The 27643-nt window shown below is 52.2% G+C and overlaps 1 protein-coding gene across 7 annotated transcripts in view; it reads left to right on the forward strand.

Annotated features, from left to right (window-relative positions):
- Nucleotides 1–1791: 1791 nt before the first annotated feature.
- The window catches only part of FOXP4 (forkhead box P4), a 52176-nt gene continuing 26324 nt past the window's right edge, over nucleotides 1792–27643 (forward strand). For 2 of the 7 annotated variants that reach the window (XM_016128676.2, XM_016128677.2), the window contains exon 1: nucleotides 20092–20304. In XM_016128676.2, the coding sequence (XP_015984162.1) occupies nucleotides 20092–20304 (213 nt within the window). Of the gene's footprint in view, nucleotides 2971–20075; nucleotides 20305–27643 lie in introns of those variants that run through there. The other 5 variants (XM_016128672.2, XM_036217848.1, XM_036217850.1 and 2 more) reach the window with 5 other exon arrangements.

Below are 27643 nucleotides of genomic sequence, written 5' to 3' on the forward strand. Positions count from 1 at the left end.
GCCCTGGACCCTTTGAAGGAACAAGGACAGAAAGGGGGACTCTTCTGCCTGTTCCCAGTCACTCTGCCTCAGGAGCCAAGGGCTAGTCTTTTGAACCTGTTCACAGAGTTCCTGCGCCAGAAGGAAGGCCTTTGGCTTGGCTGCTTTGATTGTGGGGTGTTTGTTCTGTCCCTTTCTTTATTGAAGCCTTGTTTTTTCACTAAAACGCCCTTTAGGTGAAAACGAGACAGGGTCTTTTGCCTCCCTTGGGCTTCCCCCAACCCTGACCCACTGTGAGTCACAGGGTGCTGGGAAGTGAGCTGGCCTGGAGATCAGGAGTAAACTGAAATGAGAGCCAAACCATTTCCCAGGAAATCCGTTTGGGCAAGTAGGCCCACGCGTGAGGTACGGAGAGGGCGGCTGCAGGAAGGTGGTGGAAAAGGGCTCAGTGGCTATGAGAACCAGCCAGAAAAGAGCTTGAGAAGCCCACTGGAGGTCTCTTATCTCACCTCCTCCTGCAGAATTTTTTTTTCTTTTTTTTTTTTTTTTTAATCAGAAGTCCCAGTTCTTACTCCACCTCAAGCCTCTGTAAGAAGGATGGGGAGGAGGCCATGGCCCAACTGGGCTTACACGGGGACCTGGCAACTTTAAGCCTAGCCCAGGCCCATCCATACACCCTCTCACTATAGCTGGCTCTCCATAGAAGATAAATCAGGCCACAAGACCAAGTGCTTCATACTCTTTCTCAGGTAACCCACAAGCAGGCTGTGCTGCTCTAAAGATCTCTATGAGCTCCTCCCATCCTCAACGAATTGGCTCTAGTTAGAATCCCGCTTCCTTATCTACCATCTGGGTAAGCCTGGAAAAGTGACTTCATCTTTCTGTACCTGTTTCTTCTGCCTTTGTAAAATGGAGATAATAGTACTATCCACCTCATGGAGTTATTGTGCAGACAAAATGAATCCTATGCCTGGCGTGTGGGGACTCCAACATTACCTGTTATTTTATTCTTATTGCGACTGTTACTGCTATTGCTCTACTGGAAAGGACACTTTCTAATAATAGTCTCCAAATAAATGGCACTTTTTTTTGATAGTGTGAATCCTCCTTCCAATAATTTCACACCTAGTTATCTGAAAGGCTCCAGCAAGACCTAAGGATGCCTGTGACACCCACCCAGGAGGGCAGGTGCATAGGATCTGGACCTGGAAAGGCATCACTAACATTTCAACTACTTTTGGCTATTTGTGCCCACAGAAAAGAAATGGAGTAAGTGATGGAGCCTTTCTGGAGACTCTTTTCTTCCAAGCCCCATTGGAAAGGCCTTCTCTAACAGGAAATCCTTTCTCCCCAGGCCACAGCACTGACACACCCTGAAGCACCCCCAGCTTGCATTCCACAGGAGCAACAAGTGTCTGCCCGTCTCCACCGCCTCAGGTGATTCGGGTCAGGAGAGCCTTCAAGAGCCATTGTTTTCCTGCTCCCACCCCACAGTAGGGTCCTCCCTTGATCATGGACACTCCTTGATGATCCCTGAGTTGTCCCTTACTTCTCCCCACTCCTCACACGGCACCAGATGGAAGATGTGTGGCGGGGATAGGGGAGGGTGGGCGGGAGGACTTACTCAGATTGCCACAGGTCTCTGAGTGGGGCATCTGCTACCAGCATAACCCTCCCCCTGGGATCTTGGGCATTTCCTCATCTGGACTTCCCCCTCCCAACCCAAACGCACACCACTGCCACCACCACAATCCTCTCAGTTCTCCTGGGCAAAAGACGTTGAGTTTTGTTTACAGTCTAATTTGTCCGAATAATTGCCTCTACTCCGCACTTCGCTAGGCCGCGTGGATCCGGCTTTGGGCTCCTTCTTCACTGGTTCGCAGAGTACTTTAGGAGAAATTCCCCTTCCGGAGAGGGAGGCAGCGCGTGCCGGCGCTGATCGTGCTTGCACAAAGCCCAGAAGGAGCCTCCCCACCTCCTCCACTCCGTTTCAAAAACCCAACGCCAACCTCCACGCAGTGGGGAGCATGAGTGAGGCAAGGAAGGGCCCCGGCGGGACACCGGCCACTCCCCGCGCCGAGCGCAGACCGCCGGGAACCAGTGAACCGTGTGGAGCAGGGCTTGGCGGTACCTCCAGACTCCAGAGAAGGGCTGGGGGTTTGCAAAGCGCGCTATAGGATTCGTGAGGCCAGGGAGAATTCCTGGGGTTTCTTCACCTCCTCCTCCCTTTCCGCAGCCCCACGTCTCTTTCCCGTGTCCCCACTTTTCTTCCCCTAAAGTTTGATCCACGTGGTGTTCTCTTGCTCCCGGCCGGATGACTCTCCTGGCGAAAGTTGCTGCACCTGCTTTAGGCGAATTATGGTAGCGCTAGAAGTTGGTCTCCCCTCCCTCCGCCGCCCGCTCGCTCGCTCCCTCCCTCCGCCCTGGCTCTCCGCGCGCTCCCTCCTTCCCCTTCCACCCGCCTCTCCGCCCCCGCCCGCCCCGCCTGCGCGCCTCCCGCTCGCAGCCACTCGCAGCCCGGGCTCAGTCGCAGCCCCTCGGAGTCCGGAGCCGGCCGCCCGTGCGGACCCGACAGTGCGGCCGGCGGCCGGGACGGAGCCCCCAGCCTGCGAGGAGGGCGCGGCGCAGGCGGCGGCGGCGCGGCGGGGAGGAGCCCCGGCCGGAACCAGGGCTGGGCCGGGGGCGGGGACGCCGGGGTCCCGGAGCCCCGGAGCCGGAGCGAGCGAACCAGCGTCGCCGGAGGACCGGGAAGGAGGAGCACAGCCGGAGCTAGCTGAGCTGCCCACAAAGTGCGATGCCCCGGCAGGGCTAGGGCACGCGGCGGCCGGCGCAGCGCGGAGGGAGGACGCCCCGGAGCTGCGCGGCGCTGGGCGGCGCGGAGGGGCAGCCCCTGCGGGCGGAGGCGGCGGGCCCGAGCTGCGACCCGATCGAGCCCCATGCCCCGCGCGGGCTGACGGGCCGAAGCCCGCACGGAGCGGCCGGGCCGGACAGGTAGGTGGCGAGCAGAGCCCGGGGACGCGGGTGGGGGCTGGGCCGGCGAGCAGACCAACTCCCGAGCTCGCGCACTCTCGCCCGCTCACTGGCTCACTTTGTGTTTGCAAACTGCCCGCCGGAGCCGCGCCGGGAAGAGCCGGGCCCAGGCCGGCGCACTTTGTTCCAGCCAGGGCCGGCTGCGGCGCCCTGACCCCGTGCAGCCGCGACACTCCGCCCTGGGCCCTCGCGGCCCGGAGCTGCCTTGGGAACAGGTGGGGGCTCCGGCGCGGCAGCGGGGGGAGGGGGCCGCCGGAGGTCGGCGGGGGAGGTGGGGGTTGGAAAGGCTTTCCGAGGCCCGCCCTTCCCCTAGAATCCGAGCCCCGCCCCCCCCTCGCCTGACCGCTGGGAATGGGGTGTAAGGGGGCACGACACCCCGGCCCGCCGCGAGTCAGACAAAGAATACTTCCCGGCCCAGACTTTCCTGAGCTGGGGAGGGAAGTGGGGAAGTGATTCCCCCAACCTCAGTATGTCCAGCATTCCCCAAGACGCACGGAGACAGATGGGGGGGGGCGCGGTCCCACCCGCTGTGTAGCCTCGGTGAGGAGGGGGACTCATTTTGCTAAGTCGCACCTCAGAGGTTCCGGGGATAGTCAGTCCCTTACCCCCATCTGTGGTCAGCCTGGAGATAGAGCAGAAAACTTCTTAGGGACTTGAAAGCGTCTGTGACCGGCCCCTGTGATTTTATGCGTCGGTGCTGGAATGGGGGACTGACCTGTCCAATTCCTTTATTCACCCCATTTTGGGAGAGCCCCCATCTTACGGGGTGTGTTGGGGGGGGGAGGGTAGAAGGGAGCACGGCAGCAGGGTTCAGAGGCCACCTAGAAATACTGTCTTGGAGTGACCAAGCAGAGCCTTCTCTTCTCAGACTGAGGACTCTAGTGTTTCCTCTGGACAGTCCCCCCACTGACACCTCTCTGACCTGCGGTCACCCGCGCGGCGCTCCAGCCTTGTGCTCCCCAACAACAACGCCAAACTAACTTGGGCTGAACTGGGGCAGAGCCTGTGGCGCTAGAAGGCTGGGCGACCTGGGGTTCCGGCCTCTCGGGTCTAAAGGGCTGTGTGATTTCGCGGGACGCGGATTCTGAGGCAGAGGCCCTAACGATTGCACATTCCTTCTTTCCAACTGAGCGATCTCGTGAACACACCTGCGTCCCACCCGGACTCTCTAGGTTAGGGGAAGAGGATATGGGATCTTGGAGACCCTGAGCTGGTAGAACACCCGGCTCGTCCCATTCCACCACATCTATCTTACAACCTCCACCTGGCGGGTTTCCTTCCCTTGCTGGGCACTTGGGGTTTAAGGCGTTTGAAGATCACCGCGTGTCTCGCACCCCAGGGCCAGTTCTCCTTATAGGTTGTCTGCGGTCTACTAGCAGATTGACCGGAGAGTCTGGAGCAGGGTTGGAGATGGGGGGACCAGGAGGAGGAAGCGAGTCTGAAGCTGTTCTCCCGGCAGTTCATTTGAAAGCTCAGGAGAATTTTGGCCAATGCGGGTTTTTACCTGAACATCATCTTTATCCTCGTGTTTAAAGCACAATGTAGATTGTCCCAGAGTGAACTGTTGTGTCTGGCATCGAGGGCCACAAGAGCACAGCTTGAGGAGCAGCTAGGTTTGGAGCCTGAGGCTGGGTATATGTTCCCTTCTCCCACACTGAAAAAAGGAGCAGCGGTGTTGTCTCCAGGGCCTGCAGCCGAGGGACACAGTGGGTAATGGAGACTACAACACTGAGAATTTGAACCTAGAAACTCAGTTTCCTTGGAGAACAGGTACTGAACCCTGTGGACTCTGGGCATTTCAAGCCCTTGACCCTCCTGGTGAGCCCAGGTGGGTGCAGGGGGCCCCAAAGCTGGAAGGCTGGGCTGGTGGGCCTCAGCTCAGAGAAAAGGAGGCACTTGCTTCAGACAGACCCTGCCCCCAGACAACCCCTGCCCAACCCAGACCACTGCCGGGAAGGGGAAGTCTGCAGGCTTTCTTTCTTTCTTTTTTTTTTAACTTGAGAAACTTTGTCTTGTCTGGGTTCTGGGGCTCTTTGTCACCTGGCAGACTGTAGGCAGGTCCAGGGAGTGCTCTGAGCACCTGGAGCAGTTCGCTTGCTTCGCCCCCCACCCCTTTCCCCCCAGATCTGAGCCTCCCAAAAGCAGGGCTGTGCCTTGGTGGGGAGGGAGTCCCTGTCTGGTGTCATTCCCACTCTTGTCAGTGGACATTGTGGCATGGGGAAGAAGCAGCTCTGTGGGTGCTCTCCCAGCCCCCCTTCCACACACTCAGGATCCCACCAAGATCTGAATCTCCTCCTGGACCCTCTGAGCGCTTTCTTACCCTGGTGCCAACCTTGGCACCAAGTTGGGGGAGACCACAGGAACCTTCTCTCCTGGCACTAAATGCTGGGCCCCTCGGTGGGGTTTTCTGTCCTTCTTCCCAAGAGTTAGGGAGTTGGGGAACCCCTCAGTCTTGGGGAGGGAAAGGCTTGCCGGCAATGTTGTTAGGAAATGCCTGGGGCAGGGAAGGTTAGACCCAAGTTGCAAAAGGACCTGCCCCTGTTTTTTTCTAAATAGGCACCCTTCTTACACCTAGATACCCCCACCCCATGTTTCCTGTGCCTTTGGCCAGAAACTTCCTTTCTGGCTTCTGGCAGGTAGGTCCCTTCTCGCCAGGACTGTGCATATCCTGCTGGGCCCCTACTCCAAACACACCTCTTCCTTAGAGGGGAGGAAGGCAGGAGGACTGGTAGTGGGGGGCTTCCTTTGATCCTTTAATTTCCCAAATGTTTGCTCAGCTCCTACTCTGCACGAGTAGGCCCCAGGCTGGGCACTGGAGTGCCCAAGCAATGAAGGCTGTGGTCTGCTTTCTAGCCCTCATATTGTCAGGGTAGGAGAGACAGATAAGATATCACAGGTGGAGAGAAGGGTGGGAGCAGGGGTCTGTTTTAGAGGAGAGGTGTGAGATACAAGGGAATGGAAGGGTCATCTCCCCAAGAAGCCTTCCCTGCTTTGCAATGCACAGTGAAGCCGCACTCTCTTTGCCTGCATTCTAACCCACCGCTGCCCCACGGCCTTGGTGGCTTTCCTGTTCCCAGCTGCAATGCAAGCCCCTCCACTCTCATCCCAAAGAGGCACAATGTCTTTACTTTTCTGGTAGCCGGAACAGTGAAAATAATCATTTCTTCCATCCAAGGAGCTCCACACAGTTTCCCTTCATGATCTTGCACCTCTCCCAGCTTCCCAGACAAAGGCAGGGCAGATACCATTTGTGATAGGATTCTGAGGCTCCATTTGCTGAAATGCCTTCCTCTGACTGGGTTCCAGAATTCTGGAACCCGGGGCAAGGAACTCAGGCCTCCCCAGGGTAGAACATGGATCAGAGTGAAAAAGCCTTTGGAATTTGACATTAGTGATGAGACTCTGGAGAACTTAACTAAGCTCTTGGAACCTCAGTTTTCTTATGTATAAAGTAGGTTCAGAGCCTGTTTGAGAGTTGACTAGGAGGGCAGACAGATAGTACCTAGAATAGTGCCTTGCACATGGTAGTACTGACCACAGGGCCACTTTTATTATTAGAGTTCTCGCACTGCCAGGCCACAGATCGGACTGAATACTGTAAATGCTTGAATATTAAACTCCATTTTATGGATTGGGAACATGGAGCCGAGAAGGAAGAAGCAACTTATCTAAGGTTCCACAGCTAGGTAATGCTAGCACATGAACTAAAATGTACGGCTCCTAACTCCCAGTATAACCAGTAGGGCTTGAGCCTCTGCTGGAGGGGAAGGGGAAAAGGAGGGGATAAGAGGACCTGCCAACTTCCCCCTGCCTCCCTCACAATCTCAGGCATGGGCCACCCCTCTACCCGTGAGCCTGGAACATTCAGTTGTCCCCTCTTTCCCCAGCCTTATAAGGTGCTCATGGAGACAAAAATGGGAGAGAGAGAGTTCATTAGAACACAGAGGAGGAAAAAATGCTAGCAGTACCATCTCTCTCTAAAACAGGAGACTTCCGTAGTTTGAAACCCTAGCTTACGCAGCCTCATGGAAGACAAGTCTGGCAGCCATTCTTAAATCAGTTTGGGACCTACCCCTGGATGGATCATCTCTAAGCAGCAAAAAGAAACTTTCCTTGAGCCTAAAGGTACTGGCTCTTTCAGCACTGCCTTCTGAATTCTCCATGGAAATGCATACCTTCTTCCCTACTGCCAGTTCCGCCATGCTGGGATCACAGTAGGAACCTTCTTTACTCGAACCTTGTGACTTGCCTACGCAGTAGTCTCGTGAAGTGGTACCTAGTGGGGCCCACATGGAGCCTAGACTCAGTACACCTAAGCTAGAAATCAACAACTCTCAGCACAAAAGGTGCACATTTGGACAGGGCCACAGGGCACTGGACCTTGGAGTCAAAGCTTCCTTCCAGTTCCTCCAGGGAGCCATCTAGCCCTCTGCCCCCGCTGATGCCCTCCCACCCCCGTGGGGTCTTTGCCTTGCTGAGCTGTCTCTCCCTCCAGTGCAGCCCTGTACCTTTCTTCTCCCCAGCCCTGGCCATAGCATGTGACATGTGCCCCAAATCCCAGAAGTTCTGCTCACACCTCCACCCCACTCCCCACTCTATTCTCTGCCGAACTGGAGCCTCCAGAACTGGGACCTGAGGATGAGTGGCCATTGGTTTTGCAAGATGGGGGTAAATGGTATTTTCTCTTCCCCTCGGAGTGTCTGATGGCACCTGAGCTACCATGCAAATGGGAGTGCAGGGGAGGTGAGATGGTCGTTCTCTTCAGATATTAACAAAGTGGAGTATGTAGAATAGTGACCCTCTGGCATTTGTTCAAGGTAGGCAGAGTGAATGGGCAGAAGTGATCCCAGAATTCTTACCACAGTGAAGGAAGGAAACAAGTGATGGTGACTTAAGGGAAAGGTGGCTCAGGGAATGGACACCTGGACTCCCCTCTGTTCCACAAACATTGCAGAGCTTACTGTGTGCATTGGCCACAGGAGGGTCTAGGTGAAGAGATTTACTAAGAGGTGTCTGGCTTGCAACTTGGAAAATCAGAAATGGAGCAAGTGCCCCACCACGGATCTTTCAGGTCCTTTCAGGTCCGTACTGGCAACTGGAGGGAGGCTGTGTTCTAACATTCCCTAGCCCAACCGGATGCCTACGCCTGCCCCCGGAGGGCCCTGTGTGAAGGGATACTGGCAGATGGGCCGGTGAGGGGCCTTTTGTTCTTGTGTCTTCAACCTGGCGAGCTCCTTCGGATTCGGTTCCCCAGCCCCCTAGAGCCCACACTTCCAAGGCCGAAGGAAGTTGGTCCAAAAGAGAGAGGGTAGCAGTATACTTCTTTTCCTCAGGGGTTCCTTGGACAGATGTGCATCCTTGCGGTGAAAGAAAAGGGCACCGCCAGGCTGCGTAGAATTTTGGGGAGATATTTGGAGTGTTGCGATTTGCAGGAGACTGAGGGAGTCGCGGCTGCTGTGAGCGCTTGGGGGCTTGGGGAGCAAAGCGCTGAGTGTCGATACGCTTCCTAGCTTCTCGGGGCTTTTTCATCTCTGGATGGGAGTCAGAGGGCTTGTGAACATCGGTTGTGTTGAGGGTGCAGAGTCGATCTGCTGGGAAGAATCCCTCCTTTAAGGAAGACTCCGGGATTTTCGGGAGAGCCAGGGATACAGTCCGACCCTAGCTGAGCCGCACTCGCTCTGGGTTGCTAGCTCAGCTAGCATTTCCCTGAGCCTCCGCCAGCGCATCAGAACCAGTGGCCAGACGCTCCTGGATTTCTGAGACCTGAGCCCCAAGCTGCCCGGGCCAGGGGTCCAGGGGTCAGAGGCCCTCCCCAAGCGCGTTGAAAAAAATGCGGAGGTGCAGTCAACTCCGCCCTGTGCCTAGGGTTTGAGGGTGTCTAGGGATCGCTGGAAGAGGGGCGGCTCGACTGCTTGGCCACGGGGAGGGTCTCCCACACCGTGTGGTGCCCTCCTCATGCTTGGGGATGACTTCGGGTATCTGGGTCGTGGGTCTGGGGCACCAGCAAACACACTGTACCAACTTCTTCATTCCTTCCGCGACCTTAGGCATCACCAGCTCCTCTCCGGGCCTCAGTTTTCCTAACTGTAGAATTAGTAAGGGAGCCCCTGCACACACCCCCTTCCTGACCTCCCCTTTCCACCCAGGGTCGGGCTTCAGTCTAGAAGAGACACGATGTTCTCAGTGCACTCCCTCTTTGTTCCACCGAGCAGTGTCTGGAGCCCACTGCCTCTTCGGGCTTGGGGCAGGAGACCCTGCTTCCCAGGCAAGTCTCCTCCTTCCCAATTAGGTAGTAGAGCCTGATTAAAGGGGCGCTACCCAGCCCCTCCCGTCTGATCCCCATCAACGAGATTTCCCTTCATCAGAATCTCACATCCTCCAGAAATTAATTTGATGCTTCTTGTTATCAATTAATTGAATCTGGTTGGTAGAAAGAGCTCAGCGAGGCTGGCTGCAGCTTGGCCCTTGTGCACTGCAGTTCTGCCCTCCCCCTCACACCGGGACTGCCTTGCCCCTCCCCATTTCTCTTTTTCTGCATTGCTTTAAATTTTACTTATTTTCTAATATAAAAGCACTGCTATGGGCCCTTTTACGGAGTTAGCTTGGATGAAGACCCATGGTCTGGGCACTGCCTGGGATTCACCCTTTCTGAGCTGTGCAGGGGCCAAGTGTGGGATAGGGGGGTTTTCCTCTCCCCTGGGTCCTGTTTGGTCCCTCCTTAAATCAACGAAACCTCACCCTTTGGGAATTTAGCTCTGACCCTGACCTTCTGTGCTGCAGGAGCTGCTGGTAAGAAACTTGGAAATCAGGACTGAGGGAGGGAGGGAGGGGTAGGAACAAACTCCAAGAAGCCTCCTTGTACACACACACACACACACACACACACACACACACACACTCTAATTGGGGGAGGGGAACACTGAAGAACCAGGCTTCAGTGTTCCTGTCAGCCATCAAGATTTATGTGAAAGTTCTATCTTTTTTAGAAGAGGCATTTAGTAATTGTTACCCCTGCCAGGGCTGATCTATTAAATGTCAGGGCAGAGGGCACAGGTGTGTGGTACCTACCTAGGAGCTGCCCAGCATCCAGGTCAGGCATCTGCAGAAGCAAGCCCTCAGCATTTCAAGGACACCTGGAAGCCCAGACTGTGCTTCCTGCATGGAAGATGGAGGAAGAAGTTTCTGGAAGACACCCCAATTTGGGAGGGGATTGTGGCAGGTACTAAGTAGAACTAGGTGGTGGGCACCAGATGTTAAATGAGGAACTGTGCTTTGCCATTTCGCATTCCTCCTTCTTCTGGTAGTGATATTTATTACTCTTATTTGACAGGTGGGGGACCTAGGCCCAGAGAGGTGATGTAACTTTTCCAGGGTTACACAGCTAATTGTGACCTGCCGCTGGAGTGCTGGCCAGAGGGGCTGAGGTCACAAATTGACTAACTTCACCCCTTATGAGTTTTGTCGACCCACACAAAGTTTATTACAATGGTAAATTTCACATAAATATCTCCAACTGGCTTCTTTTGAAAAACCCAATCACCACCAACACCTAGCCAACATTTCCGTGTGGTAAGGATAGACTGGGATTGAGTGCCCCCTTCCCCCCGACCCCCCCCCCCCCCACACACACACACTTCTCACTTGGCCTCCTAGGTGACTGGCTTAGATCCTGAGGGCACTTTGATTTAGCAACTCTGCCCTGGAGATTTCACCTCTCCTATGTGACAAGAGCTCTAGAAGACCATTAAGGACACCCTGGCCCAAATCTAATTCCCACACAGCTGCTTTAGATCCAGTGGTGGTAGGTAATTGTGAATTATAGGCTCTTGTGTCTTGAGGGGACTCTTCCAATCTGAAACCAGCCCATCCCTGCCCAAGTGTGCCCCTCTAACCTGCCCCAGAACTTTTTGTTGGGAGTGGGGGAGACTTTCTTCTGAGAATGAAACCACAGGTTGGGACTAGGGAAGAACAGGGTAAAAGTCACCCTTCTGAAACTTATGGAATAGAGAGAGAAATGTGGAAGGATGCTTAAACTTGAATATTCAAATGTGGATGTGTTTTAGATTCCCCTGAGTTGGTTCAAGATCCCTGTGAATGCCACACCTAGATTATCATCTCAGAGACAGAGGGCGGGGCCAGGACAGGTCAGGGGTTGACTGGGCAGAGCAGCCAGGGCCCCAGGGAGGGCCAGACTCAGTGGTCTAGCCCAGGCTGGCTGTAGCTCCTCCTGTGCCCACAGGATCCCCCATGTGCCAAGGGCCTTACCCAGAGCCAGGCTCCAGATGGCCATTCAGGCCATGGGTGAGTAACCCCCATCCTTTAACCAGCAGGCCCCCCACGAAAGACTTCACTATTTAATTAGCCGTCTCTGATTAACCAAACTTGGCATTGGCTCCTCTTGCCCTCATCTTTCCCAGCTCCAAATCAATGGCTTTGATATGCTAATTAGGGAGTAATTTAATTTCAAAAGGCCGCAATTAACAAGGGTGTTGTGGACATGCTGTAGTTAAGCGGAGTAATCTAATTTGCATTAGTAACAAGCAGGGACTAATTAGAAGCTTAATTAGACACTTAGATGGCTCTTATGTTTACTTTCTTAATGAGATGGAGTGGGATCTTTGGTTCTCTTTTCCTTTTTTTTTTATTGTTAATTTTTCCTTTTGGTCACGGTACTGGGAAGGAGTGTTGAAGGCGGCCACCTTGCTAGGGCCTGGTGGGAGCATTATGGGGCTAGAGCCAGTGAAAAGTGAACTGAGGGGTGGTGGTGGTGGTAAGGAAAGGTTCAGATTCCAGGGAAATTCCAGAGTGGCCACCCTCAGGGCTTTGCCTCCTCAGGGATGGGGTAGGGGGAGGAGGGAAGAGCCGGGTTTCAGTTTGGCTCAGCCTCTTAACAACCAGGTGACCTTGTCAAGTTGCTAGGCATCTTCAAAGTGTGGTTTCTTCATCTGTCAAAGCGAGTGCCAGATTGTGTGGAGAAGAGAGGAGGGGACAGGGTATGGGAAAGGACTTTCAAGGACTCTGAGTAGAATGGTTATTATTAGAAATAAAATATATTTACAAATTGTGTGCCTCAGCTTTACTTCCTTATGACTCAGTTCTGAAGACACCTCCTACAGGAAGCCTTCCCAGAGCACCCCATCCCCTTTAGGCACCCCTAGACCCCTACTGTCTAGCTAACATAATATTTATGAAGTTTGTGAGTGTCGTGTAGAGCAGGGGTTCTCAATCCTGGCTTCATTTGAAGTTTAGAATATTTGGAAAAACTTTTAAATCATTCATTCTTGGGTCCCACTCCACAGAGAGTCCCAATTTAATTAATCCAGAGTGGAACTTAGATATAGGTATTTTTGTGAACACTGCCAGTGTGTCTCTCTTTGTCCTCCACCTAATTATAAGCCCTCAAAAAGCAAGAGCTATGTTTTATTCACCTGTATATGCCCAGACCCCAGTACTCAGTATCAGTTGCAAGCAAAGGCCCACCACCCAGCTCTGTGTCTTGTAGACTATCCAGATTTCACAGAGTCTGTAGTGTTGGATTTTGAATGCTTTGTGTGGAATCTGAGAATCTTCTGGAGAAGGAGATGAAAATGGAGGGAAATTGCTAAAAAGCTAAGGGGTTTGCAAGTCTTCTGGGACATGGGCATATTGCTGAAGGGAGGGCAAAATTAGTACAAATTTCATTACATCAGTTAGAGAATAAATGTCATCAAGAGGCTTAAATATATTCAATTCTGCCTTCCAAAGACGTACCCTAAGCAAATAGTCAGAAATGTAGTGTATTCTGTTCGTATATGGGTGTTTATTGTAGTATCATAGTAAAAAAAAAAAAAAAAAACAATAGGTAACAGTCTGGATGTCCAACTCTAGGGGATTGGCTAAATAAATTCTGGAACATGCAGCCCAGTCAGGCAACTATGTGACCACTAAAAACTGTTGCTTAAAATATTTGATGTCATGTGGAAATGGTTATGATAGTAAGTGGTGAGTGGAAAAATAGGAAAATTCAAACCATGTACAGATTATGACCCCAGTTTCACTTTTTAAACATTTATATGCCAAAAGAGAGTGAAAGTGGACTGACTGGAAGGGGTGGATCCACAAGGCTAGCTCTCTGGGTGGTAGAATTATGGGTACTAATTTTCTTTCCCCTCCCCCCCCCCACCAAATTTCTACCAAGTTGTCTTTTTATTTTTATGATTAGAAAATAAAGTCATTTGAAACTTGGGAGAGAACCTGGAATAGGCAGCACAGGATGGCGGCTCACCTTCCAAATCAGAGGCCCGTTTGCAGCCTTTTAGAGAGGTGTGTCCCCGCCCTGCCATTTGCACTAAGCTTATTAGGTAGGCCCTGAAGTTCTGTGCTCAGAGGCCCTAAATGGTCCCTAGAATTGGAGCAGGTAGCTCCAAGGGTATCATTTAGGAAGAATGTCAGGCAGAAGTAAGAGCGGGGAGGGAAGCCTAGGGTGCCAGCCTGCAATCCACATAAGGGAGAGTCCCAAAGTACAAGGAGGGCATGGGTTGGAGAGGGAGTCAGTTTTTTTTCTGAAACTCAGGGAGCCCATCTGCTTGGGGAGAGATACCACTGGCCTGCTCAATAGAGCTGAGTAGACTCATCCCCCCACTCTGATTTGGGGACCCATTTTGGAGCTATAGAGACATTTTAATTCTTGAGTCCTGCTTCATTTTCCTCAAGTGTTGAACCAATGATTGGGATCAATTTTTAAACCATAGCCCACTGAAAGTTGGGTCGTAGCGGAAGGTGCTGGGCCCCCATAATTATAGTTGCTCCCCTTCTCTGAACACTTTCACACAGTATGTTTTATTTTGATGTCACAGCAACCTAAAAAGAAGGTTTATTAGTATTACCCTCATATAACAAATAGGGAAGCCAAGGCTCAGACTGGTGACCTCACTGCTTCGTGCTTTTATTACAGAGGTAATAAGAAACCAGAGAAGGGTCAGCAGGTAGAATGGCAAATGAGTGGCTGACTAAGGCAGGCCAGGGCCGAAAGTGGCTGCTGCCCGAGCCCTCCCCTCACCTGGCAGCCGGAAGCCAGTGGGTCTTTGGAGCCTGAGCTAAATGGGGAACGGGAGGTCCCTGGGCCTTTGGGTGACAGATTGGAAACCATCCTTCAGTTACTTGTAATACCAGTGCTTATTACAAAAAGCCCTCTGTTTTATATCCCTTGACACAAGTAAGATCTGATCTCAGGATAACTATAAAGAAAGGAAAAGAAAGAGAGGGAAATATAGGCTCCTCATGCTCTGTTCCAAGTGGTTTCCACATGTGTGTGTCTTTCTATATAATCTAGAAACGTATTCATCTCAAAGAGTTTTAGCTCTGGAAAAGTCTAGAACTGGTGACCTCATAAAAATAAGGGACTTTGCATACGCTATTTCCCCTGCATTCAGTGGATACTTACTCACACTTCATTTCTAAGCAAAAATACCATTTCCTCAAAAATGCCTGCCCTGCTCCCCTTCATTTAAATTAGAGTCCCCTGTTTATTCTCTGTACTCACATTTGATAGATTTTACTTGAGCTTATCTATTGGTGTCCTTACTTATTATCTGCCGCCGCTTCATGGGAACATAAGCTCCAGGAGAGCAGGGCCTGCGTCCTGTTCTGTTCATGTCTGCATACACGTAGCCTGGCATACTGTGCTTAACTTGTTGTCGAATGAACGAAAGAGTGGATGGAGAATTATTGCTGGTGAAAGATGCTCCTGGCCAGCCATTGGGGGAAGAGAGATTTTTTCGTTTTTTGGTTTTTTTTTTTTTAGGTTTGTAAGCCTGCAGAGGGCAGGGCTCACATTTCAGTCTCCTGCAGATAGATCCTCAGTTCTTGGCTTAATCAGGCACTCAATCCATGTTGAATGAATGAATGGTCTTGGAGATTGATTATCTCGATTTTGGCTACTGGGAAGCTCATAACTAAAGTCAGTGCTGGTGCAGCATCAGCATCACCTGGGAACTTTTTAGAAATGACAATTCTCAGGCCCACTCTAGACCTGTTGAATCAAAAACTCCAGGCCTGAGGCCCAGCAATCTGTCTTAACAAGCCTGCCAGGGTGATTCCAATGCACTCAAGTTTGAGATCCTTGGGCTTATGGTTTAGGTCCATCTATTCTCCCTTCCTACTACCCCGTGATATATTTTTATAAGACTCTTTCTTTTATTGGTCTGCTGCCCAATCTTTTGTGGAAGTTGATAGGACTATACATTATAAATAGATATCTACATCTAGTCCAGTTCTCCCTATTATCCAGAAGAGAAAAGGGGGGAATTAATTTGGCCCAAGTTGCACAAGAAGGTGATAAAGCTGAGGCTAGATGCCAGGTTTTCTACCTTCTAGTCTCACTTAGGCTTTCAGCTAGCTCCACAAGTAGGTCATAGGTTTCTGAAGGACCTGGAAACCTTATTTCAACTCAAACTGGCACCATAGCTCTGAGTGCAGGTTACCTGTGGTCACTCCCCCATCTGCTATGCTTCCCTAGGAGCTGAGGGTGCGCCCCCTCCAGCTGTGCTCATGCACGTGGGCGCTCTGCGGGACACAGGACACCAGTCCTGAAAGCACATGGGGCCGGCTCCTCCCCTTCCCTCCCTCCCTCTTGGGTAAGCTCCGGGCATCCATCAGTCTGTTAATTGCACTAATTAGAGATCGCGGAGGTGTTAATTGGAAAACCCTGGTATTGTGCCTGTTTGGGAAAGAAAACGTCAATAAAAATTAATTGATGAGTTGGCAGGGCCAGCAGCGAGGTTCGTGGCGAGGCGCAGGGTGTTGTGGCAAATGTTATGGCTCAGATTAAGCGATTGTTAATTAAAAAGCTACGGTAATTAATACTCTCTACACCATATGGGCCCACAGAAAAGGCACAAAGGTTTCTCCACGTGTAGGGCTCCCCATCCCTTTTCCCATGCCCCGAAAGCACCCTAGCCCTTGGATTCACCCCTTGGTCCCAAAGTAGGTCGAACTCATCATTTCTGGCCATGGAGGGGACAGGCAGACCTGGGAGAATTTGAGTTCCGAAGTAAATCTCCCTGGTCGCACTTGCCGCCAGGGTTCTTAGAAAGGCCAGGAGCCTCTGGGGAAGTGGGAGCCCCCAGCGGCCCGCAGACACCCCCAGAGCGGAAGAGGCGGCTGTGGCTTTGACCCAGCTTCCTTCCTTCCGATGGTGGCCCCTGCAGGAGCTTCGGTGCCTGACCCAAGGCTCTGAGGTGCCCTGGCTCCCTAAGGGCAACTCAGTGAGGTGGGAGACTAAGACCTGCCTCAGGTCAGGATCAGAGCCTCAGACAGAAATCCTAGATCACCTAAAATAACTCTGCCTCAGTTGTTCTCCTCGCCCCCAACACATGGTAGGAGAAGGTTGGGGTGGGGGATGAGAGCCTCAATTTAGCAAATCCTAGCAAGATCTTCTAATCCACCCCTCTTCCTTACCTGTTGTATAAAGGAAGGAAGAACAGCCTTGTGACCTGGGCAAGGGGCAATGACTTGCCCAAGGTCCCACAGCTGGCCCTTGAAACCAGATGGTTTAATTCCCAGCACCTCTCTCCTCTTGTGCTGGTGTTCAGCAGCTTTTTGCTGAGGAATTGAGGGGGGGGGCACGATAACACTTGCGGAGAGAGGCACTGGGGGGTGGAAGTAAAGGCAGGAGGGGGCACCCCCAGTACCTGAGCAGGAAGGTCACGACTGCATTGGGTGGAGCCCTTTGGGAAAGGGACCACAGCCTTGACTCCGTCAGTGGCTCCCACCAGCCACTAGTACACTTTGGCTTCATGTCTATATATGGGACCAGGAAGTTTTTCTCCTGGAGCTTCCAAGTCTGAAGAGACCTCCAAGACCACCTCTTCATGTAGAGGTAAGGAAGTTGCGTTCCAGAGAAGTAGGAAGCATAGGATTCACAGCTAGTTGTAACTGAGCTCAGGCTACCTGACACCCTTTATACAGGGTCCAGGTTCTCATAGGCACTGGCTTTCTCCCCTACGCCCCACACCCTCGTAGTTACAGTGCCTGCCTCCAGCACCCTAACCATCCTGACCCTAGCCTACTGGGCCCAAGGCATGCAGAGCCTGCTCACCCACAACGCAGGAAACACTCAAGTGCTATCGCAACACCCCATTGAGAAGTGAGCAGAAGGCATTAGGTTGCCAGTCTGCTCATCCTCAAGAGGGCAGGTGTCCCAGGGCAGAGGTGAAGGTGTGGAGATCGAATAGGAGCACCTGCCATGTCGGTTCGAATGGGTGTTGGTGGGCCAGCCGGGAGCATGGAAGGAGGTGAAGGCCCCAGGAGGGGGCAGAGCATGCCACATGAGAATTAATGCCATTCATACACCCTGCAGAAATGACTTTTCAAATGCATATAATCTCAAGCATGCAAATGAGAGGCTTGCTTCACCCTGTTTAATATGAATGATTGGCCCATGAATAGCTATTATTACAGGCCACATTGCAATAATTACATTGCTCACTGGGTGTCACTATGCACCCCCCCCCCCCAACAACAACAACAACAAAACAGGAAAGAAAGGAACACCTCTGTTTGCATCCTCCTTCCTTTTTTTCGGTTTTTTCAAACTTGTCTGATCTACAACTTTATGATATGTGTGAGTATCGGAGGGTGGAGGTTGGGGTGGGGGTGGACAACCTTCCTTACCCCAGGAAAGTAACTGCTGCATTCTCTTTCCTTTCTCCTGTACACACACACCCCTGAGGCTCTGGTCTTTGTCCCCTGGGGCCCAGGAGTTCTCAGATCTCAGGGAAGCTAGACTTGGAATCAGGGTAGACAGCTGCTCTCCACCCCCAGCAGGGCTAGGGCCAAGGTTGGGGGAGGAGAGCAGATTGGGACCCTGATGTTTTCCCATCCCCCTCATGTAACTGGGGCCCAGGCCAGAGTGGGGGGAAGTGCTCTGTAGGCTGCTAGGAGGAATCAGGGTGGGTGGCTAGGGGAAGGGAGGCTGGAGCCCTGTGCTCTGGTGGGTGGAGGATGGTGCCCACCCCATCCATCATTTGGCAGCCACTGGCCCTCCGGCTGACATGGCCATTAAGGCCTGAGACCAAGTGCTCAATCTCTTCCAAACCATCGCCCCCAAACTCACCCTTGCCCCTAGCCCATCTCTCTGCACCCATGAATGGGAGCAGCAGCAAGGGGGGTGGGGAGTACAAGCCCTTGGGAACACAGAGAAATGCACAAACATGGGACACACTAGCAACACGGGGTCATAGGAGGCCACCCAGATCTAGTGGGATAGAGACACCTAGAGTCACAGATGGAGAGGGGCCACAGGAACAGTGATGTGGCACACGCACGTGAACTGGTGGGCTCCTCATGGACCCTTAGCAGCTCTCTGTCCCCCCACCCCTACCCCTCAATACTTGCTCTGCTTCTAGCAGGGACAAAACAGAGCATGTAGCCCAGTGGAGTTCTGCTGTGAAAGGAAAGCGTGTGGGGGCAGGAGGGAGATGCTCTTGGGAGCTGCCACCTTGGGGAAGGAACTAGGGAAATAATCCAATCTCTTCCAGCAGTTTCTCTAATACGCTACCTGCAAGGCCTTCATGTACCTTTTGGGTCAAGGAGACCATGTGGCTGTGGGGTCTGCCTTGACCGAAAGGGAATCCAAAAGGGAGGAAAGAACACTTGCTGCCTTCCACAGGTCCTCCTAGCTGCTCGAGTGGCTTCTACCCCTTGATCTCAGTGATCTGGGCTAAGTCTTGACCTCTCTGAGCTTCGGTCTTCACCCTTATCACTACGGCAGGTGGAGAAAGGGGTGATTGGGGCTTACTCTGTTAGGCGGTTTTTAATGTAGTGTTTTATTTACTCCTCATAGGACTCTAAGAGGCTGGGATTAATTACTTCCACAGATAAAGAAAAATGAGGTTTAGGGAGTTTAAGACACACGTCAAAGGTCAGTGATAGATACCAGCTGTGTCCTGTTCACTGAAACCTGTGTTCCTCTCAAGGGGTATAGGGGATAGTTGGAGACACCCTAGACTTGGAGAATAATTCTGCATACAAAAGTTCCCCTATCTGCATCACAGTCTGTGTGTGCAAGCCCCTGAGACAGTGGAATCTCCATGAGTCGCAGAAGGAAGTTCAGGCCTCCTCCTGCTCCTCACTATCCTTGACCATCCCAAGCATATCCTCTCTTTTCCTGGGGATCTTTCTACTACTCCTTCAGAGGCAGTTTGAGGTAGTTGGGAAGAGGGCACAGGATTCAGGCCTTGAATCTGTGCTTGGGTAAATCCCCAGCTTTCCCATCTGTCAAGTCAAGATGATAATAACTCTTACAGTTCTTGTGATTAGGAATCATGGTGCCTATAGAGACAGTAAATAGTACTGAGTGTCTACTTTTGGCCAGACCCGGAGTTGTTGGCTTTAGAATTGGAAGGTCAGAAAAGTGGGACCATGGCTGCCAGGCTGTGTCTGGCTCCCAGTAGGTTCTGGGCAAATGGCAGCCATTTTCACTGTGGAACAAACATTGATTAGAGCCTTTCTGTGGCCTGGGAAAGGAGGCCCTATAAAGAGGTTCCTGCCCCAAGGAGTTCCCCATCCACTTGGGAACAAACGTAAAGAAGGCTATCACATGTGCTTGGAAGGGGTGGGGGAGCAATATGGTGAGTCCCAGTGAATAGCTCATCTGCTTTTAAATCCTTGCAGGATCCTCACCCCGCCCTCTTCCCTCTGTTCCCACAATGCCTGGTCTGGAGGAAAAGGTCAGAATAGGTTTAGGACTCTGAGGGCATCACCTGCTCCCCTGCCCTGCTGAGGTCTTCTGGAAGTCAAGTGAAGGAAATGTGGGGGAGGAGGGCAGCCACACAGTGGACCTGCCCTTTCCCCGGCCTAGGGGAAAGTGACTCTGAGAAAGGCCTGTACCCCAAGAAAGGCCCAAGGAGCAGCCCCCAGTAAGTGGAGGAGGAGACGCCCCAGGACTGGAGTGGGGGGTTATAAGGTGGTGGTGTTGGGGGGAAAGCACTAACTAAGGGGCATCGGTTGCTGCCCTTGGTAGAACCCGCCCCGTCAGTCCAGCCTGGAGCCTCAGCCCCTCCCCCGTGACTCTCCTCCCCCTCCAGGTCCCGCTAGAGCGACATGATGGTGGAATCCGCCTCGGAGACAATCAGGTCAGCTCCGTCTGGTCAGAACGGCGTGGGCAGCCTCTCTGGACAGGCTGATGGCGGCAGTGGCGGCGGGGCCGGGGCTGCAGTCACTGCTGGAGGCGGCGTGGGCAGGGACTCGGCGGCCGGCGCAGACAGCAACGGCGAGATGAGCCCTGCAGATCTGCTGCACTTCCAGCAGCAACAGGTAGGCGCTGGCTCCCCTCCCTGGCAGCCAGGAGAGGGAGAGGGGCATGCTTGCCTCTTCCCACTCCATTCTGGCCACCTGGACACCACTGCTCCTGGCCAGACAGCTTCATTTTAACATTCTTGGGAATGTCCAGCCTCCCCGGGAACTCCTTCACTCCCCCATTCCAGTGGCCACCTCAACGCAGGAGGACAGCTGCGTTTTCAAGAGAAAGAAGTGGAGCTCAGGGGGTCCTGGGATCATGGAGCTTAGAACAGTCTCAGAAATACCCACCTGGGCAGCTGGCCTGAGGCTGAGTCTTGGGCGGGCAGGTGCCTGGGCTCTCCTCCTGCACACTGGCTAATTAACAGGGTTGGGGGAAAAGACCCCTCCCCCCTTTAGAAGTATGTACTTTGGGGGAAGGAGACCTGCACATGTAGGGCGTATCTCCACTTTATATTGTTAAACAGTCCTCACCTCCTTCTCTGCCTGTGCCCCTGACCCAAGCTATGAAGATTAAACTTCCAAGCACCAGGGACCAAAGCAGCTGGTGAAAGGCCAAGAGCCAAAGGCAAAGGCAGGTTTCCATTTTTAGGGTTCAAACTGGGAACTCCAATCCCTGCGTCCACCTTTCCTCTTCCCCTTCCATCATTCCCACCCTGAACTGCAGAGTTCAGGAGTTCAGGACAGGCCTCTCTGAGGACCGAGAGGCCCTAGGGTGGGGAGCCGGGTTGGGCAGTGACAGAGCAGGGGCCCCAGGTCCCGGCCCCACCCGGGAAACAGAATCATGCTTGACAAGTTCAGGAGAACCGGCCCAGCCACCCCTGGCCTTGAGATCCTCCTTCTCTTATTTGACTCTCTGTTCCTCGAATCACTTCTGGTGGCAGTAGCCCTTGGGGGCTCTGCTGGGAATGAGGAAAAGTCAGGTCCTGCCAGCCCTTACCCGCCCATGCCCCCCCCCCTCATATGCATAGATGTGTGTGCCCACATTGCCCTCATGCTGTCTCCCAGGTTCGCCCTGGGGCTCCTCCCTCACGCCATAGCCCCTAGGGGGCCCTTTTCCACCACATGCCTTGGAGCCAGAGGTCAGACCGGAAGCAGCATGGTCAGAAGCCTGGCACTGAGCTAATCAGACAGCACTAACGCAGGAATTGAACAAGCCCTGGTTAAGTCCCATCCTGCCCATTTCCGGTGGTGTGACCTTGGCCAAGTCCTGGGCCTCTCTGAGCCTTGGCACCCTTGGCTTCTAAAGCATAGGATTGTTAGTGTCAGATGCAGTTTGAGTGTGAAACCCCTGTACACACCAACAAGTCGATGTGGATGTGAACAGAACTGAGAACTTTAAAACTCACTTCCTTTTGCAAACAGTGGAGACTTGAGTGGAAAAGTGCCTGTCTCCTTTCCTCAGGGAGATGGTCCTCAGGAGTCTTCTGGCATCTCCCAAGCCTTCCTAAAGCAGGATCTCTGAGGAAGAGACAGCGTCTGTGCCAGCCACTGGGGACAGATGGTGAAAGGGCAAAATCCTACCCTTTATCAAAGTAATAACAGAAAATACCTCACCAGAAGGCTCCAAGTCCACCCATTTTGTAAGGCCAACCTAGCCTCCTAACACTTCTGTGCAGACAGAGCAGTGAAAAACTTTTAATGTGGCAGGAGTGGGGTGGGAAAACTACTCAAACTGGGAAGTGTCTTTTAAAAATTATTTAAAGTGGAGAGTAAACACGGGTATCTGGACAACTGGAGAGATGTGTGGGGTGGGGAGAGACAGAACTGTCTGTACCGATCAGGTTTCTCCATTCTGCATTGCACACATGCCGTGTTTTACCATCTATAGTCCACGTTCCAGTTACTCCTGTTTGTTTTGGGGAATATCCCAAAGTCCTGGAAAATCCTATATCTGTTTCACAAATAAACTGGGGTGGAGATTTGGAGGCAGGCGGAGGGCTGTTTTATCCATTTGGGCTCACTATGGGCGTAGTGCTTGGGGCCAAGGAAAATATTTGAGCCTTCACCAAAAAAAAAAAAAAAAAAAAAAAGATTTTGTTGGCTCCAAACTATGAAAAGAACCCTGCAAAATTAAAATCACAAAAATTTCAATTAAAACGAAACCAGTCTGTAGGCTGTCCTACAGACTGGTTTTAGGGAAAACTTCAGGTGTAACACTTTGAGGCCCCCCAACAACAAATGTTCCTGACTATTTGTGTGGTAAAGCAGCCATGTGAAAGAGAGCCTGGCGCAGTGGGTTCCTCCTCTCTCTCAGTCCCAACCAGGAAGTCCTTCAAGGACAAACAAACAAATTCCTTATGTCTGTTTGGTGCCTGGAGTCTTTGACATATGCTATGTCTTTTGATTGCCTGGGAGATAGATATTATTCCCATTTCACAGAATGAGGGGGCAGCCAGAGGTGGCACTGACTTGTCCAGGTGACAACGGTAAAAGCCACAGCTAGACCTCAGGTCTCCCAGTTCCTAGTTCAGGGATCAGCTCAGCCTCTTTTTGGTTCCTGCCACACTCATGCAGTCCCTTGTGGGAAATGCAGGGAGCAAGGCCTGGGACGTAATAGGTGCTAAATAAACGTCCCTTGGTAAGTGAATGAGAACACTCCATTCCCAACCGAAAAGGGCTCTTAAACAGAAGCAATGCTGCCAGCTGGCCCTATGTACCCACTCCAAAGGAAGGAGGTTGTGGGGACTCTGTGGGTGGTACACTGGTCCTGTCCTCCTGTGCCTCCTTGGATCTCCAAGCCCCTCTTCCTCTGTCCGTCTGTCTGTTGGGCCCTGTCTCTCTGCTCTGGGTAAACAAGCCCTGGAAATGCAAGCTTGGCCTTTAGGAATAATAAGTTGACAGAGGAAAGAGAGAGATAAACAGGGCGAGTCAGAAGTCAGACTGGTGACAGGACTTTAGGCTGAAACAAACAGTGCTGAAGAGGGCAGCCACGTCACTTTGGAACAAGAGCAGGCGCCTGTTTCCATGCAACAGCAGGCCTGAGCTTGTTTAAACAGAGGCTGGGGGTGGGGGTGGGGGTGACATAGCTTGGCTGCCAGGCCCTTCTGATAGAGAGAGGGTCCCTGGCTGGCTGCCCCGTTGTAATAGTCAGAGAAGGCCCCAGCTTCCCACCGCCTCCTCCCAACCCCCTTATTGGTGAGTGACAGAGCCACAGTACCTTTACTTCGTTTTTGGGGCATTCACTAAGTCTCCAGTCTCAGCCCCTCATGCAGAATCTACCTTGAGAAGAAGGTGTGGGGAGTGTGGTAGGCCTTGGTGCACACATTCATTTAGCAGACATGCATTAAACCTTATTTTGTTCTGGGACTCTGTTGGCCAGCTAGAGCTGGTGATTCCCCAGCTGCTGCTAAAGGATACACTGGACCCGGCAGACATTTCCAGCTGCCCATCAGTCCTCTTCCTTCACCAAGGCAAAGTCCTTTCTCGTTGCCCCCTCCCCCATATTCCCCTCTGATGGCTTCTTTCTTTGAAGGTTGCCCTTGTGTTTTATCCTAATCTGATTTCACCTGTATGAAAATGTTCCCAGTGTATGGGAGTGTCCCCAGGGGCTACACAGTACCCTTTGGGCTCTCTGTTGGGAGGCAGTGAGGGCTGGGAGAAATGTATACCAGCTTTTGGGAGATAGAGGGCCTGGGGAGGTCTTGGGGGCCAGACTGGGTGGGTGCTCTGGCGAAGGAGAACTGGACTTGGGGCCAGGAGGGCTGAGTGGGCCCAGTGGGGGCAGGCAGAGCTGCTGGCGGCTGCACTGAAAGGCGTCCTGGGCCTCTAGAGCGAGCATTCTCTTTGTCCTTGGGTTGTGGGGGTGACAGGTCAGTGAGGGTCACAGGAGGGTTGCCTAGCGTCTGGGAACTCTCACTGCAGTTGCTGTGGCAACCAGGGGCAAATCCCACCCTGTTCACATCCTGTGAGGAGATTCAAAAGGGTTGAGCGGGGGTAACTCTGCACTTTAATGGGCTTTCAACTCACCCCGCTCCAAAAAGATGGAGGGGGGTGTCAGGGAGTTGGGCAAGGGGGAAAAGAAGAATGGAAGAGACTTTTGTTTTCCTCTCCCATCTGGCTCTCCTCTGCCCAAGCTACTTAGTGGGATGGGGCTGGAAGGGGAAGCCTCAGAGATGAATTAGCGTAGGCACACGCACACGTGTGTGCGCACACACACAGTCAACAGTTGTCTTTAGTCTGAGGTCTGAGGCCCACTTCAGTCTTTCAGACTCCCACCCTCATGCTCCAGATTCTGGTCCCACCCTTTCTGGACTCCTTTACTTTCCTTCCTGTAGAATGAGCCTTTCCCAGGAGGTACTGGGGGCTTAGAGGTAGAGTAGGGGCCCCTAACTCCCCAGAGGGGAGACCCAGAAACTTCCTATCAATGAAGTCCTCTACTCTCCAACAGCTGTGGGGTAGTGCCTAGAAAGTGCTCCTCCCCTCCTCTACCTGGGAATAGGGGGCAGGTGAGTGGCGGGGATGGGTTGTGAGGATGTGTCAGGGGAGAGGGCCTTAACCAACCCCACCCCCATACCCCCAGTCCCCGTACCCTTCCTAGGTCACTCAGCTAAAGGCCGTGGATTCCTGGATTCCGAAAGGGGAGTTCTCCTAGGAGGGCGTTCCAGTAAGAGAAGAGAGGGAAACAGAGGAGAGGACCTAGGACTGGGAAAGGGGTCCCCACACCACTGCTTTCTTGGGACTAGGAAAAGAGCCAGCCCAGTCTGCCACCAGCCTTATCTTCTGATATGGAATTCTGAAACCCTGCTTTTTCTTTTTTTTTTTTTTTTTTTTTTCTGCTCTCATCTCTTTTTTAGGTCAGAGTTCTTGCCCTTACTGATTAGAAGTTTAGGGACAGAGAAGAGATGTAGGGGAAAGAGGAGGGATTAAATTTTTCCTCTTCAGATGATGAAGATTGAAGTGGAGAAGGCAGCATCCCAAGGCCACACACCACCCCCCACCCCCGGTGGGGGGGTGGTGAGCTAGTGTTTCTTCTAGGGGAGCACCTTTATTCTGAGAAATCCTGATGGGAGTCCTAGGGAAACGAATTGGATGCCACAGCTCCCCCTCTAAATCTTACACTTAGAGCCCCCTGCAGAAGTGGCTGGTGTGAGGGTAGTGGCTGGGTTCATGGTGGCTCTGAACTCAGACTTTGTCAATATCTGCTTCCCGCTTCAGAAGAATTTCACAGATGGAGTGAGTGACTTGCCTCTAGGAGGCAGGGGCGGTGAGGGAGGGAAGCGACCCATGGAAAGTGCAGTGCTGCCACCAGCACCCCAGTACTCACTCTGTCAGCTCCTTCCCAGGGTCCCTCTCCCAGGAACCCCCCAGAGCTGCTTGTGGCCCAAAAGAGACTAAATGGGCCAAAGGGCTGCCCTGGGTGCAAAGCCAAGCTGGGTTGATTGGGCCACTAGGGGGGCGGTGGTGTTTGGGGGGGGCGGCACTGAGAAGGGAGAGACCAAAGGAGCTTCTCCGAGGAGCACCTTTTCCTTTTCAGTACTGCTAGGTTCATTCATGTGTTCTCACCTTGAGGCTGGAAGAGGCTACTCCTTGCAGAGAGGGGGCGTTTCCAAGACGCTTGGCCGAGAAGGGGTTCCTGAAATGGCCCCGAATCCTGGCTGTGCATCTCCCACCCACATGGGCTTGTCTGTATCTGTGCGTTGCTGGTTTTCATTTTAATGGTTCTAATTTGAGAATGCGCCAATGTCATTTTTACGAGGTTGGTGTAAAAAAAATTTACAGCCTTTTCCAAAAAGCTTTTTTTTTTTTTTCCGAAGGAGAAAGGTGTAGAATCACTTCGGGGGTTTTATGGTCTCCACTCCTCCACTCTCTTTGCCCCCCTTCTCTGCGTAATTTCATTTTTATGTCTCTGCTGGAGGACAAAGCCTGGCTGGCGGAGAACCTGGATCTCCCCGTGGTCAGCACCTCAGTGGTTGGGACCACTGGATCTTTTTCTATGCACCCTTTTCCTCCACTCTCTGGTCTCCTCCAAAGGAGTTACATTTCAAGGAGTAGATGAAGAGATGTTTCCTGTTTAATTCTAATCAACAAGTATTTACTCAGCACCTACTGTTTACTGGCTGTGAGTTAGGTATTATCCTCAGAGATTATATCATTTCCTTTATTCCTTATATTCACATGCTTAAAATCCTCCAGCATTTTTTCCTCAACCATAGAATGAAATTTTAAAAAATGAACCAAAAAAACGACAACATTGTGTAATCTGGCTCCTTCTCACCTTGGGGCTTCTTCTCAGGCCACCTGGCCACAACGACCATTCATGATGCACCGCCATGCTTACTCCGCCTCAGGACTCTTGCACCTGCTCTTTCCTCCTGGAAGAGTGGCCTCCTCGTTCTAAGTGTCTTCTCGGAGAGGCCTTCCCTGGCCACACAATCCAAGAAGCCAGCCACCCTCATGCTTACCACCACCTCATAGCTTACTTGTCTCTTTGTTTCAGTGTTTGCCTCATCTCATGAGAATGCGGTATATTAAAACAAATATACCACATCCCCAGTGTCTAGGACAGTGTCCCTGCCTTATGGGGCCTCATAAATACTTGCTAAGTTATTGATAAATGAATAGAAAGTCATAGTGTCGCTCTGGGGGGGGGGGGCCATAGATGTGATGTTCAGCTCTCCTGGGAGTGCTTTTCAGGTTTGATATGGGCTAGCACCCCCAAACACCCTCCTAGTGCCCCTCCCCTTAAATCTAGCGAGTCCCCAGTTGAAATTATCAAGACAGTTTAGATCCCAATTTTGCCAAAGTTAGCTAGGTGCAGACAAAATAAGTTTGGACTTTGTTTATTTTGGCTGCTTCTCGCCATAGTCCAAATGACACCAGAATCGGCTAGGGGGTCCTCCATCCTGCCTCGCCAGCTTCTGGTTTTTCTTCCCTGTACAGAGCCCCATATCAGGCCCAGAGGGTTCAGGTTCTGTTTCTGCCACTGTGTGACTCTGGGCAAGTCACTGTCCCTCTAAATCTCCATTTTCTCATCTATACAGTGAACTAGATCAGCACTTCATAAACTTCACTTGAGATCCACAATAATAAATACATTTTACTTGGAGCCCCAGCACATACAGTTGCATGCAATAATACTTATGCTCACCTAGTGATTCTAATTTTTTAAGTATGTGTGTATGCGGTTGGTTTTTTTTTTTTTTTTTTTTTTTTTGGACCCACTAAATTGACATTCTGACCCACCATTAGATCATGACCAGCAATTTGGAAAATACAACTAAATTCCCTGTAACACTTCCAGCTCACCAGGCCTGTGGTCTGCGTGAGTCTGCTTCTCCATCCTTAGAGCTCAGCCTTTCAAGCTGAGCTTCCTGAGCGCCAACCACATCCCTGCCCTCCTAAATACAGAGGAAGG

This window comes from Rousettus aegyptiacus, unplaced genomic scaffold (assembly GCF_014176215.1).
Source record: "Rousettus aegyptiacus isolate mRouAeg1 unplaced genomic scaffold, mRouAeg1.p scaffold_m13_p_1, whole genome shotgun sequence".
In the NCBI taxonomy this organism is placed as follows: Eukaryota; Metazoa; Chordata; class Mammalia; order Chiroptera; family Pteropodidae; genus Rousettus; species Rousettus aegyptiacus.